Source organism: Lepidochelys kempii, chromosome 11, assembly GCF_965140285.1.
Source record: "Lepidochelys kempii isolate rLepKem1 chromosome 11, rLepKem1.hap1, whole genome shotgun sequence".
In the NCBI taxonomy this organism is placed as follows: Eukaryota; Metazoa; Chordata; order Testudines; family Cheloniidae; genus Lepidochelys; species Lepidochelys kempii.
This window is the reverse complement of record NC_136390.1, coordinates 40123063-40138997: the sequence shown is the minus strand read 5'-3', so window position 1 is coordinate 40138997 and position 15935 is coordinate 40123063. Positions and strand designations below refer to the sequence as shown.

General features: G+C 40.6%; 2 protein-coding genes across 6 annotated transcripts in view; one reads left to right on the top strand and one right to left on the bottom strand.

Moving 5' to 3' along the window:
• The window catches only part of DCAF17 (DDB1 and CUL4 associated factor 17), a 38728-nt gene extending 30926 nt beyond the window's left edge, over positions 1 to 7802 (bottom strand). The window contains exons 1-4 of one of the 4 annotated variants that reach the window (XM_073305813.2): positions 7471 to 7797; positions 6945 to 7187; positions 4093 to 4196; positions 1082 to 1172 (exon numbers count right to left, since the gene is read on the bottom strand). In XM_073305813.2, coding sequence (XP_073161914.1) covers positions 1082 to 1172; positions 4093 to 4196; positions 6945 to 7121 — 372 coding nt within the window. In that variant the 5' untranslated portion in view covers positions 7122 to 7187; positions 7471 to 7797. Of the gene's footprint in view, positions 1 to 1081; positions 1173 to 4092; positions 4197 to 6944 lie in introns of all 4 variants that reach the window. The other 3 variants (XM_073305814.2, XR_012154288.2, XM_073305815.2) reach the window with 3 other exon arrangements.
• METTL8 (methyltransferase 8, tRNA N3-cytidine) overlaps positions 6991 to 15935 on the top strand; it is a 44225-nt gene continuing 35280 nt past the window's right edge. Inside the window, exons 1-2 of one of the 2 annotated variants that reach the window (XM_073305816.2) lie at positions 6991 to 8172; positions 8991 to 9130. The gene's annotated coding sequence lies outside the window, so the exon portion shown is untranslated. The remainder of the gene's footprint in view (positions 8173 to 8990; positions 9131 to 15935) is intronic. The other variant, XM_073305818.2, reaches the window with a different exon arrangement.

Genomic DNA, 15935 nt, shown 5'->3' with positions numbered 1-15935 from the left:
AGAAATCTAGGAGCAGCACGGTGGAGAAATGTAGCACTCTAAAGTCGCACAATATTATTGTACCATGGGCAGTAACATAACTAAGAAAAACTATAAAAGTGTTGTAGTTTGCATTCATTAATGCAAATTTTAATATATTTACTAATTTTTCTCAAAATTTACCAAACTATTTCCCAGTAGAATTTGCCATATGAAAAATGTCATATTTTAGACTTCCCCTATTTGAGTTAGCCAGACGCAAATAAATCTTAATATGAGAAAACTGCTCAGTCTGTCCCTAAAAGTCACCTTTGGTCCAAGAGAAAGTATGACAATTTCAGTCAAAAAATGAATTTTAGAAAACGTTGTGCGCAAATGAAAATAGTGGGTTAAAATGCCAGTAGAGTTATGACCAGCTGTAGTCATTAAGGATATGTGTACATGGCAAGCAGAAACCCATGGCAGCAAGTCTCAGAGCCCCCATCCACAGACTCGTGCTATGCAACTAAAAATAGTGTGTAGATGTTTGGCTCGGACTGAAGCTCAGGTTTTGCAAACTTTAAATGAAGCCAGTATTTTCATGGAATTTTTTCAAAGATGATTACTGAACTCAAAGGAGAGAGAGTATTCGCTAGTGTCTAAGCCCATTTCATTGCAAAAATTCTCACTTATCTACTGTGTGAAGATCATCATTCCTGACAAGCACTGTGATAGTTGTTATAACACAAGAATGTTGTTACAAACAGTGCAATTGACCCATTAAATAATTGCTCCAAGCGAAGAAGAGCATAATATATTAATGTATACTGCTTTGAAGTTATTTAGGTTAACTGAAAATGTTAGAGAAGAGCGGATTGATAATACGGTCTCTGAATACTTTGCTTCTTCCACAAAGTAACAGCAAAACTCCCACCAACTTCAATGGGAGCGATATGCAGCCATCTGAAGACAGAAATTGACCACAATTTGCAATAATCATCATCCCAATTTTCTGAAATGTTTGGTTTCAATTTTGTCTACATTATCAGTGAACTGTTCTTCCACAGCTAAAACAGTTGCAATATTTTGTTTTCAAAATTTCTTCAGTGAAAAGTAACCTTACCAACGGGCATTCCAATAATAATGCATCCTCTATTTTTTCTGATTTAGAACATGTTGGCAGTTGATAAAGTATTCTTGGCTCTCGTGCAATGCTGAGAAAAAAGATTATAAACAATCAGTCTACTTTATAAACTACCTCTGTCAACAGGTCAGTTTATGCACTATTATAAATCATTACCTCCTCCTCATGCAGGCAGCATTCTGAACTTCCCAGCATGCTGGGCTATTCTTATTTTGGGAACTGTCTCTCTGTGCTACTCTCAGAATTTGGGTACCCCCACCCCCCAGTATAAGATGCCATTAAAAAGATCACTTTTCATCTAGGTAAACATTTTAGACAAGAGATGTACCAATAATGTTCTTATTTTAGTAACATACTTTAAAAAAGAACTAAACAGAAAATACACACACACACTAAAACTCTACTAAAACAAAATACTTCACAGCATGCACAATTCTCCCCCTGGGGAGAGGAGGAGAAAAAGAATGAAGCACACATGACAGATGTTACTCATGTTATTGATTGCTCTACTAGAAGGTGCTCAGACTCTAGAGTCATGAGGGTGATAGTATAGCCTATATAGATTAGAACTTGGGGTGAGGGGGAGCTATTAGTTTGTAACAAGTTATTGTGCCAAATTCTTCTGAGTTACAATTAAGAGTAACTTCATTGACTTGCACTGTGTACCTGACAGCAGAATTTGACCCATTAAGTACTATCAGGAGGAAACTCTTCCACTGTATCAGAGTGTCATGCCTTTCATGGCATGGGTGCCAGAAGCTGAGAATTCTTTAAGAATTTAGCAACATATGTTTCCTGAAATGAACGCTGTCTCTGGTTCGGTCTTCTTCTTTTGGCCTTATTAAATGACACCATTCACAAGGCATTTTACGTGCTGGAAATCACATGCTAAAAAGAGGCCAGATCCTGCAAGATCATAAGTATCTTCAATTCCCATTAAAGTGCATCTGGCACATAAATATCTTGCAATGCCGGTTACAACAGTGCCATGCAAACGCCTGTTCTCACTTTCAGATGACATTGTAAATAAAAAGCAGGCAGCATTATCTCCTCCAAATGCAACCAAACTTGTTTGTCTGAACGATTGGCTGAAGTAGGATTGAGTGGACTTGCAGGCTCTAATGTTTTACAGTTTTATTTTTGAATGCAGGATTTTTTGTTTTGTTTTTTTTACATAATTTGACATTTGTAAGTTCAACTTTCATGATAAAAGATTGCACTACAGTGTTTATATTAGGTTAATTGAAAATACTATTTCTTTTGTTTTTTACAGTGAAAATATTTGTAATTAAAAGTAAAGTGAGCACTGTACACTTTGTATTCTGTGTTGTAATTGAAATCAATATATTTGAAAATGTAGAAAACATCCAAAAATATTTAAATGATATTCTATTATTGTTTAACAGCGAAATTAATCATGCGATTAATTGTTATTTAATTTTTTTAATCACTTGACAGCCCTAATCTTAAACATGTGCGGTACTCTTGGGTAACACCCACCGGATAGAATTTACATTGGAACCAGTGTCTCGTCAGCTGCTGGAAATGGCCCACCTTGATTATCACTACAAAAGGTTTTTTGTTTTTTCCCTCTCCTGCTGGTAATAGCTCACCTTACCTGATCACTCTTGTTACAGTGTGTATGGTAACACCCATTGTTTCATGTTCTCTGTGTATATAAAATCTCCCCACTGTATTTTCCACTGCATGCATCTGATGAAGTGAGCTGTAGCTCATGAAAGCTTATGCTCAAATAAATTTGTTAGTCTTTAAGGTGCCACAAGCACTCCTTTTCTTTTTGCGGATACAGACTAACACGGCTGCTACTCTGAAACCAGTCAGGACACTTCACTCTAACAATGGGCAGTAGAAGAAACCCATTCTGCCCAGATAGCTCTTCCTGTGGATGCCTCAGCAAGAATATAGGCAGTGACTACCCCTGTGCATCATCAAGTCATGTAAGGACATGTGATATGCTTACGTGATCCTGAACTCCATCTTGAGACAGTAACTTTCCATAAACTAGGCTGTGAGCTTTGTTTTGAGACCGTAAATTTACAGACACATGGCAGAGAATATAAAAGACTCCTGAAATATCTTCACTTTGCCTCTTTCCTGCCCTGATTCTCTGGACTCTGGATTCCAATCTTCGGGAAGTCACCTGAGAGACTTTACAAGCTAGCAGTTTATACCATCTTTGCTACAAACCTGATATAAGAACTTTGCAGTTATTTGATCTATTAAGCATTAACAACTCTCTTATTCCTTTTTTTATTATTAAACCTTTAGTTTATAGTTACTAAAGGATTGGCATCAGCGTGATTATTGGGTAAGATCTCAGTTACACATTGATCTGCCTATGTGCCTGATCTCTTGGGGGTAAGAAGAACCCTATGTTTGATTAAATTGTTTTTTTAGTAACCACTCATCATAGAGTCCAGTGTCTGCATGGTGAGACAAGGGCTGTAATGCCTACAGAGACTGTACCCTTGACTTCTTGTTAATCAATGTGCTGAGACAGAAGTTTACTTTTGTTACTGGCTTGGTATAATCTAATGATAGAATAACCACCAATTTAGGGTGAGACTGCCTTATTTCCCAGCAGTTTGTCCTGAATTTGGCATCCTCAGCTGTGACTCACTGAGGCCCGGTGACAACTACAAGAAATAAAACTAGTGTTCAGTCTGTTTAATTTGAATTCTGTGCAGTGCTGAACATCCTCAACTCCCATTAAAGTCCAGTGATAGTTGAACATAAGCAGCAACTCACAGGATCAGGCCTTACCTTGCCAAAAGCAATGCAATACTTAATGCTACAGCTATTGTCTAACACTTAAGGATCAAATCCTGTGAACAATTAGGCATATGGGTATCTATGCTTATACAAGTGATCCCATTCAACTTGGTCGGACTACTCAGGGGAATTTCTAAGATCAGAGCCTGAGTATTAAAATTAAAAATAATGGCAATTTTTAGCAATCAAATAATTACCTGCTCACACAGCACCGATAATTGTCAAAATAAATTCTTCCGCGCTCATAAGCAATAGGAGATGTGGAATGAGTTGTCCAAACATTCTTGAATTTAGTACTTTCCTGAAATAGACAATGAATAGAAGAAGGCTTTTATGACAAGCTGTGGTTTTGGAAAATATTTCACTTGCCCCTACTGCTTAATAACTGACGTTAGTTGAACATAGTTTGTTGAACACATAAAGGACTTCTTAAATAAATAAATAAATAAGTCTCCTGAAGTTATCTAGCCATTTTTAATTTTTCTTTCCTTCTTTCTACAATTGTACACTAGATGCATCCAGTTGTGAATACAGTAGGCATTGAAATATGACAAGCAGGGCTTTGACTCAAAAGTATTTGAAAAGTAAGTCTAGAAAAGTTGGAGGGGGTATGATGGAGGAAAATGTAATAAAATTTATGAATGGGCCTTTATAAGAAAACTAGGGACAAAAAAATGAAAAGAGATGCTTTACCAATTCATGGACACCATGGAAAATAAATATATATGTTAGTAGTCCCACTGAATTCATGGAGTTTTGGGATCCAGCCTACTCTTGGTGTTTGGAGGAAGGCACAGGAGGGAATTTACACGCTTGCTTCCATAAAGAATGCAAGATGTTAATGAGTTCACTTGAACTACTCACATGCATAAAGTTACTCATGTGCATTAGTGATATCACGATATGGGGTTGCAAATAATTTTATCTGTATTAATTAAAGCCCCAATCCTTTATGAGATGAATGTAGGTGGGCTATGGTCAGACAAAGCCCCACTAGCTTCAGTGGGGCCCTATGTGGGTGCAGGGATCTCCCTTCACACATCTGGTTGCATGAATGGGGCCTAACACCTTAGATTGCTAAAACTAAAGTAATTTTTAAATACTAATTTAATTATTCCTATATATGGTATTTCTACATTTCTCTCAGCTTGGCCAATAAAAAAAATTAAATCAGTTTCACTTTGGTTTATAATCAGCTGCAATTTCAGTTTCCCAGTGCTGCAATGTTTGGTTTCCACTTCAGAGGCATGTTCATTTGTTTACAGAAAACTACTGATTTTTTTAAATTGTGGAAACAATTCTGTTGCACTTAGGCCAGATCTACACCATCAATTTACACTGGTATAACTATGTCATTCAGGGGTGTGAAAAATTCCTGAATTATACCAACTTAACTGCTGATATAGTCAGCACTGTGTTGATGGGAGAGCTTCTCCCGCCGACATAGCTATCGTCTCTTGTGGAGGTGGATTAACTATACTGACGGGAGAAGCTCTCCTGTTGGTGTAGTGGAGTCTTCACTAAAGTGCTAGTTACTCCTGGGGAAATTCTGCGCGACTGCACATATGCAGAATTCATGTCCCTCTGCAGAAAATACATAATGCCAGAGGCTCTGCAGTTCTGCCTTTTTCCCACCAGGGGCCACTGTGCGCCACAACAGACAGCAGCTGGCTGACCAGCAGTAAAAGCCAGCAGCTGGCTGCATTCCTCAGTGCTCTGCCCGCAGAGCCCAGTTAAGAGTTATGGGATATGGGGCGGGGGGGGAGGGGAAGGGACACAGACAGCATGGAGCACACAGTGGGGGGGGGTCACAGACTGGTGTTCAGAAGGGCTAATGGGGTGACAGCATTGAGCAGGGGCTGAATGGAAGGTCAGGAGCAGCAGAAGCACCCTAAAAGTGGGAGGGGGAGGCCACGCAGGCACCCAAACCATGCTCCCCTGCAAGTCCACACTGCCCCTTCTTCCCAAGTCCCACCCTCACTGCCCCTTTTCCCAAGACCCTGCCCTCACACAGCCTGTTCCCCCAAGACTCCACCACCTGCTTGCTTCTCTCCTCCCTGTCACTCGCCTTTATGGTTGGTAAAAAGTGGGGGGGGCCATGGCCCCCCCGTTCTAGCTCCCCTGCTGCAGGGCCACATGGGGAAGTAGGAGTAGGAGCTGCAGGGACACATGGGGACACCCAGTAAGGAGCCTCCCTTACTCCCTAACAAAAAATCCTGTTCCATACTTCTCCCACTCACACCCAACAACCCTCCAGGTTCTCTCCCAGGCTCCTTCCCTCTCCCTCAGCACCTTCATTACCCCTGCCTACACCCAAACCTTTGCACTGCTTCTGAGGGGTGGAGGAAATATAGTTCTGTACTGTAGTTTAAATAAATTACCCAAAGTTCTGTATTAATATGCCCAGTGAGGAATCTATTGTTAAAAAAAAAAAAAATTCTGAATTTTTGTTTGTATTGTTACAGACATACTTGCTGACAGGTATTTTGAAATAAATTACCAAAATAATTGAAACTGGTGTGAATATATATTGTGTTATTTTGACAAATAAAATATGCAGAACTTTAAAATATTGTGTGCAGAATTTTTTATTTTTTGGCACAGAATTCCCCCAGGAGCATATAGTGGAGCAGCCTGCACCGCTGCACATGTAGACAAACCCTTAGAGTATTGAGGTCAAATTTAAGGTTGATGATGTCCCTTACACTGCTACCATAATTTTAATATTAAGTATTATATAATTGTCTACAATAATAGTCAATTATTGTAGATAACATCAATTATAAAGATGTTGCATCTTTTCCAGATTTTTCCTGAGGTAAATTTAATAGTATTGACAGGTTTCAGAGGAACAGCCGTGTTGCTAACTCTCTCATCCTTAATCAAGAACTCAAGCTGTTTGCTCTCTCACAAACTTCTCCTATTCAGAGTTTAAGTCCAGAGGTTGCCCAAATTCCTGCACTAGACTGGAGTTCAGAACATCTGGACTGAAGAAATCAGGCTCCAAACAAGGATTGATTCACTGCTGGAAAATGTTAGAAGCGGTTACCTGACACACTAGCATTCTTAGGATTCCCATGTTTTTTCTGTGGGCGACACCCGCATCTTTTGTATAAAATCCGTGAGACCTCCTGGTTAGGCGGCGGCAGACATTGTGAATTTTAAAAGCACTGGAGCAGAGGCTCTTGGCTGAGGAGGAGGAGGAAGCGACTGAATCTGGAGACATTTTTATTTCTTGGGGAAAAGCTCGAATTCCTTCTAATTCCTCCTGGCTCGGGCAGCAAGCGTGGGGCTGTTCAATACAAGGAGACAACAATGCATGTGCCGGATCGTCTTTCGATGCCACAAGTATTAGGGGCCCCACTCGCTGATCTCGCCGTCTCCCTCCCGGAAATCCCGGAGCCCTCCGCGGGAACAGGGTAAACCAAGCCGGGACAGAGCTGCCTGCACAGCCCCCGCTACACCCCAGCCTGGATGCAAACGAGGAGACCCCTGCCTGCCCAGCCGCCGCCGCCGCGGGCCCCGGGCCCGTTCCACCCAGGCCCCGTGCTCTCCCCGTTGCGACGGCAGCGCACCTGGGCCGTTGCTATTTATAACGTCTGAATCTGTCCACGGCCAGTTTGCAGCAGGCCCTGGCCGGATAGCAGCGCCTGGCTGGGCTCTAAGAGGAATGTACCACAAGCCAGTGGCGGCGGGGGGGGAGGAGAGTAACTCAGCTGTCCAGCAGCCATTACTTACTACCCCCGTCACTCCCCACCGACTCTGTGCCGCAAGCCACCTGGCAGCGGCTGACCAGGCCAGCACCGGCCAGGCCGCTCCTGCTGCGGGCGCTGCGCGGCGCCGGGGCGGGTAGTTTTCAGGCGCTTCCCAATGACGCGCCAAAACTACAACTCCCCGAAGCCATGGCGCTGCCCTCTCTATGCGCCCCCTCCCACGGGTGGCGCCTGCCCGCCTGCCCTTCCGGGGGCATGTTTCCAGCTCCGTGGAGCGTTTCCCCAGCAGCCAGGCTGGGGCGCTGAGCCGAGCTCCCGCGGGTCCTGTTAAGTGCGTTGCCGGATGGGAAGGTGTTGTCACGCCCAATCCAGGGGGCTAGACATTGCTGTATAGAAAGGTTGTGGGGCGCCTGAGTGGGAAGTAATGGATGCTGTGAGCCCCGTGCAATCTGTTACTGTATTTACTTGTGACACAGTTCCCTTAGCTGTACACAGAGAAGCAGTCCTAAGGCCCTACGATTATTTTAAAGGATTTTCTCTATAAACTAAAAGAACATTTTGAAGGTATGTTTTGGTTTGTTTGTTTTTTTAAATTAAAATGTTACTGGCACTTTTCAGTAAATCAACCACAGTCAGCTCTTCAGAGCAAGCAATATGTCTTAATTTATAAAGATCATGAAAATTTACAGTGCTGGTGTAAATGAGAATAAGTTAAGTACACACATAGAGCCCCTGATACTGCAAAGACTTATGCACCTGCTTAACTTTACAGTAGAGTAGTCTCAGCGAAATCAGCGATACTACTCCTGTGCACGAAAGTTAAGCATATGGGTAAATCTTTGCAAGATTAGGGCCTTAATATTTCATTATAATGATTTCTTTGCATTCTTATAATGAGGTTCCATACGTCTGGCAAAAGACAATATAACTAGTACACATACGTTGTCATTTTTGTTCTAAAAAAAACCCCCTTCTAAATGCATTTTTATCATGCATTTATTTAAAAAAAACAAAAAGGGGAGTAAATATATAGCATTTATTTATGATTCGGAAAGACAAGATAATTTAGGTGGGAATTTCTTTCCAATTTTTTTGTTTTTATTTCCTTCATTGAAAATAAAATACCTTTAAACTGAGCAGGGGAAAAGAAGAGAAGTCTGTTTTTGCTCTGCACTGTTACTTTCCAATAATATTCAACAATATTAGCAGGGCAATTATACTGTGCAACTCACTGAAACTGTACTCACTATTCTGTGCAGTCATGCTCATTAGTGAGATGCCAGTGATGATAGTGGTCATTTATTTTTTAAATATAAATTTGGGGATGTGAAAGTTGCTGGACTGAAAATTATGGAGGTTGAATTTTTTTTTTTGTATAACAGATACAGAAGGTTAGAAGGGTAATTTGCATTTTCATGGAGACTTGGTTTTGTTGGTGATTTGACTGATATGGACACATGGATATGGAACTAATGGAATTCACAAACTCATTGTATTTGTTCCGTTGAACAGCTATCACCAGGTAATGAATTCTGGTCACTATTGAACTGGGCTGGATTTGAACTGATTCAGTTCCCGATCCTAGAAATACTGATTGACATACGTGAAGTTGGCAGGATCAGGGGCTTAGAAATGTAAAGCCCTTCATCTCAGTCATAGTTCTCTGAGATGTACAACATGTGGGACTTCTTACTGCATCTCTTGATAGATATCACAAAGCACACCTCCACAATTGATAGCAATTGTCAGCAGAGAAGCTGAGCTCTGAATACACATGGTAATCATCCTCTTGCCTGAAGAGGTCTGCAGATCAGGAGTGAGGCTTGTGTGGAAACTGGTGCTACCCGTGTCTATGAGGCTAAATAGTGGGCCTCAGTCTTTAGGGATGTCAAATACACTGGCACTTTACACAAGTACTAAATTATCTTAAAAATTTAAAAATATTTTGAGGGCCAAGGGAAGATGGAGTTGCAGCCACAAATGTCTGTGGGGCAGTCGCCTTCAGGCCAAGCCCTAGCAATGGCTGTGAATGAATAATGAATGAAGAAACTCAAGTGGTAGTGCAGAGAGTGTTCCTGCAAGAAACAGGGGAGAGTCAAACTATTCATGTTGTGCAGGCTAGTGAGAGGAAAGTATGGTTCAGGTGCACACCTGCCAGCGAGGAACTAATGCTAATAACACTGAGGCTATGTCTACACTACAGATACTACAATGGCACAGCTGTCGCACTGCAGATGTGCCACAGTGGCATCTGTGGTGTAGACACTTGCCACAGTGATGGAAGGGGTTTTTCCATCACTGTAGTTAATCCACCCCTCTGAGAGGTGGTAGCTAGGTCGATATAAGAAATCTTCTGTTTGACTTGCCAGTGTCTACAATGGGCATTAAGATGGTTTAATTATGAATTTTTCACACCCGAGTGCCATAGCTAGGTTGACCTAAGTTTTAGATGTATTAAGTTTTAAGCCTGACTAAGCTTAGCTGGTGCTATAAAAAGAGATGTATCGCTAAACTATGAAATTCTGAATACCTAGAAAAATTCAAGCTTGTCTACTCATTGTAATGAAGAGAACTAAGTGCATGATCACTGTGGTAACTGCAGTTGCTTAAATTGAGGTGGGAGGTTCCTGATGGTTTTTTCCATGAGTGGTGCTCAGCTCTGGGACTCACTCCTGGTCTGGCAGGGCTAGGGTTTGTTGGCCTTCAGGGTTTGCTGTGCATGGACAAGGCCCATGTAGACTGTCAGTGTTCTCTTGGAGGGGTGGGCGGATGGGTTTGTAGTGGCCAACAGTGGAGTTCTTAAATATAAATTTTAGGTAATTTGTGATTTTCATCCTGTGGCACCTTATAGACTAACAGACGTATTAGAGCATAAGCTTTCGTGGGTGAATACCCAGTTCGTTGGATGCATGTAGTAGAAATTTGCAGAGGCAGGTATAAATATGGAAGCAAGAATCAGGCTAGGGATAACGAGGTTAGTTCAACCCTGATTGGTTCGGCCGATTGCAGCTCCCAGTGGCCACGGTTCGATGCTCCAGGCCAATGGGAGCTGCTGGAAGCGGCGGCCAGTACATCCCTCGGCCTGCGCCGCTTCCAGCAGCTCCCATTGGCCTGGAGCATCGAACTGCGGCCACTGGGAGCTGCGATCGACTGAACCTGCGGAAGCGGCAGGTAAACAAACCGGCCCGGCCCAGCAGGGGCTTTCCCTGCACAAGCGGCGGAATAAGTTGGGGAGCCACTGTTCTAAACAGATTCTGTCACTTTAAAAGTCCTCACATTAGATTTTACTATTATTATAGTTTGGATGAAGTATTTCATTTCTTAATACTCATTTACTCAAGATCTATCACTGATTTAAGGCCACTGTTCATGCATAAACTTAACTTTGCTTTGTTTTGCTGTTGCAGCACCAGGAAGCAGGGGATACACAAATTAACTAGCAAACCCTGTGCCCAGAACTGTGATGTTCATTGATGACTTTCTCTTTCCATGCTGATGGGGGCAAAGAAGTCAGTGAGTCAGATGCTTGATAGACTCAGCTTTATAAGTAACAAAAAGGGAAGTGAGTTGTCACATGTAAAAGGGGAAAAACTACGTCTACACGGCATTTTGGAGCAAGCCTCTCAACTCTGGATGACAGACTTGGGGTAGTGGGTCTCATGTTAGTGCTCTTAAAAATAGCTGTATGGACAGCACTTTGAAGTTGTGGCTCGGGCTGGAGGTCAGGCTCTGAAGCCCACCCCGTTCCCTAGGCTTCAGAGACCCAGCTCTAGCTCCAGTTGCCACTGCAAAGCTTTGTTTCTACAGCTATTTTTAGTGTCATAAATGGAACACTAATGCAAGCCCCACTAGCCCGAGTTTCTCAACCCAGGCTGGGAGACTCGCTCCAAAATGCTGTGTAGACATACCCTAATAGGGAAAGAAGGGGGACGGGTTCTTTTCAGCCTTTTGGAGGGAAGTACATATGTGTGTCTAAATCCTAGATGCTGCAAACACTTACCACCAGGACTACTCGTGTGTAGAGTTAAGTCTTTGCAGGATCTGGACCCAAACATTTAAAAAAAATATGTGAGCCGATCCCTTTAAAGTAGCAAGCATTAGTAACAAAAAACTCTGAAGTGAGGGTCACCAATATTTCCCTCACGTCCATTATTTAAAATCTCTACATCAGGAGTAATTACAGGCACCAGTTTTGCTGTGTGTGCCTTTCAGTGCACATTAAGAATAAAAATCTTTAATTGGCATGATTAACACAAACACTATTACATGTAGAACTTGCTGAAGAATGGAATCTCCATCCTGCAAGAAATTCTGAAATTTTGAAATACCGTTTTTCATCCCAAATCTCAATGAAAAGTTGAAATCTCTGAACTTTTCATAAAAGAAAATATTCCAAGATATTTCATTTTGACATGGTCAAGAATGTTTCGATTTTATTTTTTTGACTTTTATAATTATTAACAAAATATAATGTAAAAGTTTAAACATTTTGACTTTTGTAATATAAAAGTTGAAACAATAAAGTTGTAACAAAGTGTTTGAACCTTATCAAAATTAACCATTTTGATCTTATTGTAACTAAATGTTTTGATAATTTCCCACAACATTTTCAAGGAAATCAATACTTTTCTACAAAACATTTTGATTTAATCAAATCAGCATTTCTCAATGGATACTGTTCCATTGGAGAATTCCTGACCAGCTCTAATTACAAGTAAAAAGATAAAATAGGGGCACAGGTTGTTTTGGATGGAATGAGTCCAAGCAGCCTTTTACAGACAGCAAAGTCTGTCCTTGCTTTTGGTTGGTAACCATATCCTGCAATTTTCCTTGCATAATTCATTTTCAAAACTGCTTCTTTTAGTTGTTGCACTCTGACTGCATTTGTATTAGTTAATTAAAGATTCTTTAAATAAATTATATCTTTATGTCGAAGGTACTTACTACTTCCTTACCTGTCAATCCATTCATGTCTTTGTTCTTGCATTTGGCATTAGCTCAACTTGATTTGCATTTACATTTTGCTTTTAACTGTAACGTTTATAAAAACATATTAACAAACACAGTAGATTCCCTCAGTGCAACAAAGGATAATTTGGAGCAGTTCCCTTAAAAAAAATTCAACACACTATTCACATTCCAATTCATATACATTATTAAATAAAATAGATTTCCCTTTTGGTGGAGGTATGACTATTATTTTTTAGCAAAGGAATATTGGTAACTTACTGTTTTTCACCTATATCTTTGCAGTTCATCACAGACTTGAGTTATCTAGCAGAATAATTTTAACAGGCATCTACAGAGGGAGAACAGTGACTAAGGAACAAATCTCCAAAAATGCCAAAATATGATTTAAAAAAACCAAACAACCCTCCAAATTCAGTATGGCTATTCCATAATCTTAAACATTTTTAATTCACCACTCCTTCCACATTACTGTGTGCTGGCTGTTGTCTTGCTTTTTCAGGAGCCGACAGTAGCTCCAGAATTTTTACTCCAAAGAATGTATTCCTTATAGTTCAGCTGATGGCTTTAGCAAATTTTTGCTTCCAGAAAGGCTGTTTTATATGACTTTTTTCCTTCCTACAGCTCTTGGTGAGGGAGATACAGTCAGGAAAATATAAGCTTTCTTACTCATTGTACAAAACATTTCCTCTTTCCCTAGCTACTTTTAAAGATCAGTTCTACTCTGAAATGTGATTGTAAAAATGGTGCCGCCTTAAACTCAACTAATCTGCTCCTTGTGTGTATTCAGAGTCATATCTGCTGACCTTAGTGGCAAAAATAACTTTTTATTATTTCAGTTAGCTGTATTGACCCTACAGTGCTGAGAGAGAGATTTGGATTCTATTCCTTCTTATATATATAAAGAGAATCATTGACAAAGTTTTCCCATAGTTAAATCTGTGCAAACCCTTGGAGGGCAGTAAGGTTTCACAGGAGTCATTGTGGGCCTGAGTTGGCCTGCATCACCGCCCGAGATGGTGCATGAGAAGGAAAGTACTATGTTTGAATCTCTGATTCCAGGTTGTTTGCGGGATTGGCAGCTAGAAAAATATCATTTTACTTTCAAATTGAGCACATCATCATACCATTTGAGAGAAAATGAATATGGAGCCCCACAATGCCATATTTAGAGTGACTTTTCAGAGTAGAATTAAAGTCCATCGTTTTCAGTTTTGTCTGATGGTACTGCAATAGTGGTGCCTGACGAGGAATTTTTTAAAAGCACTTAATATGTATCAGATCTTTTCCCTCATTGTACACTTGTGGCATAAGTTTTCCCTCGAAACCCATTGAGTCTACTCCCTTCTCACCTTTAAGGATTCCCCGAACTCATCTGTTTCCTCTCATGTGGTATTCCAGCATTTCCATTTTTCTCTCCCAAATTCCTGTACTTTAATACACTAGCTGCAAAGTCCTTGCTTTCCTTCCAAATTATCTGTTTTATTTTCTAGCTTCTTTATGTGATTTTTCTGCACTGTTTCCCAGCTCTCTGACCCATCAATTTCTGTGAATTCTTTTTCATCTTTATTTTCACAAGAGGTTAATGACTTCGTCTTGTTGTCCCTGTTATGGCAAAGAAGATCCAAAGAGGCTGTAATACATGCCTCCTCACACTGTTCAAGGCAAGATCAATATATCTTTTTGCTGCAACACCTGAGCTATGGAGGCTGACTGGTTTTTAAAAGTCCATTTTGTCTATTATTTTTGGTTTGGTTTAGGCTATTTGCAGTTTATGTCTGGACCTTAGAAACATCAGTGTTCAAATGTTCGGTAATTTGTCCACCACCAACTCCGAGTATTCTGTTCTGCAAGATCTTCTCCAGGACTGACTCTTCCGCCTTGTGTCCGCTGGCGCCTCTTATCTTTTGGAGATGTTTTACATAGCTAAGGTCTTTTGAGCCTCAGTAGCATTTTGGTAATAAAATACCAAATTTTAGTAGTACAGTACCTGCTTCACAGGAGAGTTGTGAATGTTTGTACAACTAAGTTTGTAAGTGCCGAGTAATAGTATGACGTTCAACTTTTTCAGAATATCTTATTTCATAAGAAGGTAAATAGAGTAACCCAAATTATTACAAATATAACCCCATTAGTCCCCTTATAAATATAATTGTGACAACAACAGCAGGGCCAATGGTTGCAGATAGAATGAATCAGTAGTTTTGTAGTCCAGAGAGCTACCAAACAACAAATTGTTTTTGCCACAGTTTATTGGAAACAAATTTTCAGATAGAAGAATACTTGATTTTTGTCTGACCTCTGTTTCAGAGCTGATACTCCTCTGGGCTTTATTCCTCCATGGTAAGTGGTTTACAGTATGTCCTGCTATTGATCTCTTGTTCCAATCAGAAGAAAACTTGACTCTTTGCTATTTAAAGCAGGATAGAAACAGCTCTTCCCTCCCCCATCCTGTCTGTTTTACAAATCTCAAGTTCCAGCAGGGTGGAGACCACCATTGGGAAGCTCAAATGTCAACTTCAATTTAAAAAAAATAATACTTTCCAGTCCAACTGGCAGTTTAAACATAACGGCTTCTCTGTGTGTGCGCCGTGAGAAAGCTGCACTGAGTGTGTAGCTTTTTTTCTTTTCTTTTTAAGAATCTCCTCCATTAGCTCAGCTGAGGCAGAGAGGCAGAGTCTGTGGTTGTCAAGATGATAATTAGAAATAAAACATCTCACCACGAACCTCTAAAAGCTTAAACACATCACTCCACAGGAAGGACAACTTCCACTCCTTTTCTAGCGTGTTATTCCTCTAGTGTTTTTGCTGGATAAATGGCTCTGCTTACAGTGGTTGCTAATTTTTTATATAAATCCTGTGGGTGGTAATTTCTGGGAAGATGAAGGGTTTTCAAATGGAGGCCAGATTATTATTGCTATAATAATCAAGTGTATAGTCGTTTTGCTTGTTCCTGGCTATGGGTCTGTACCAAATAATCAACACGTTCAAACAATGTTCCCTGGTGTCAACTCCACAGTGTGCACATAGCTGGCAGAGAGTTGGTTACCTCTTTCAATAGATCATTTAAAAAAAATCAGGTAAAGAAGCAATTGAGCGATGAGTCACTTTTGAAAATGGGATTTAGGCTCCTAAGTCACTTAGGTGTTTTTTTAAATGTTATGCTTAGTAGCCACACTGCTCATTAATCACATGATCAGTAGTTCCGTCAGCACATCAGAGCTAAGCCTGGTTCCAGGGCTTTCCTCTGCATTCTTACCACTTCCAGCTTCCATATTTCACTTGCCTTTTCCCTATATCCTTGCAATGTTTTGAATATTGCAGGCTTCAGCAATTAGTCAGCTACAAATTCTCATACA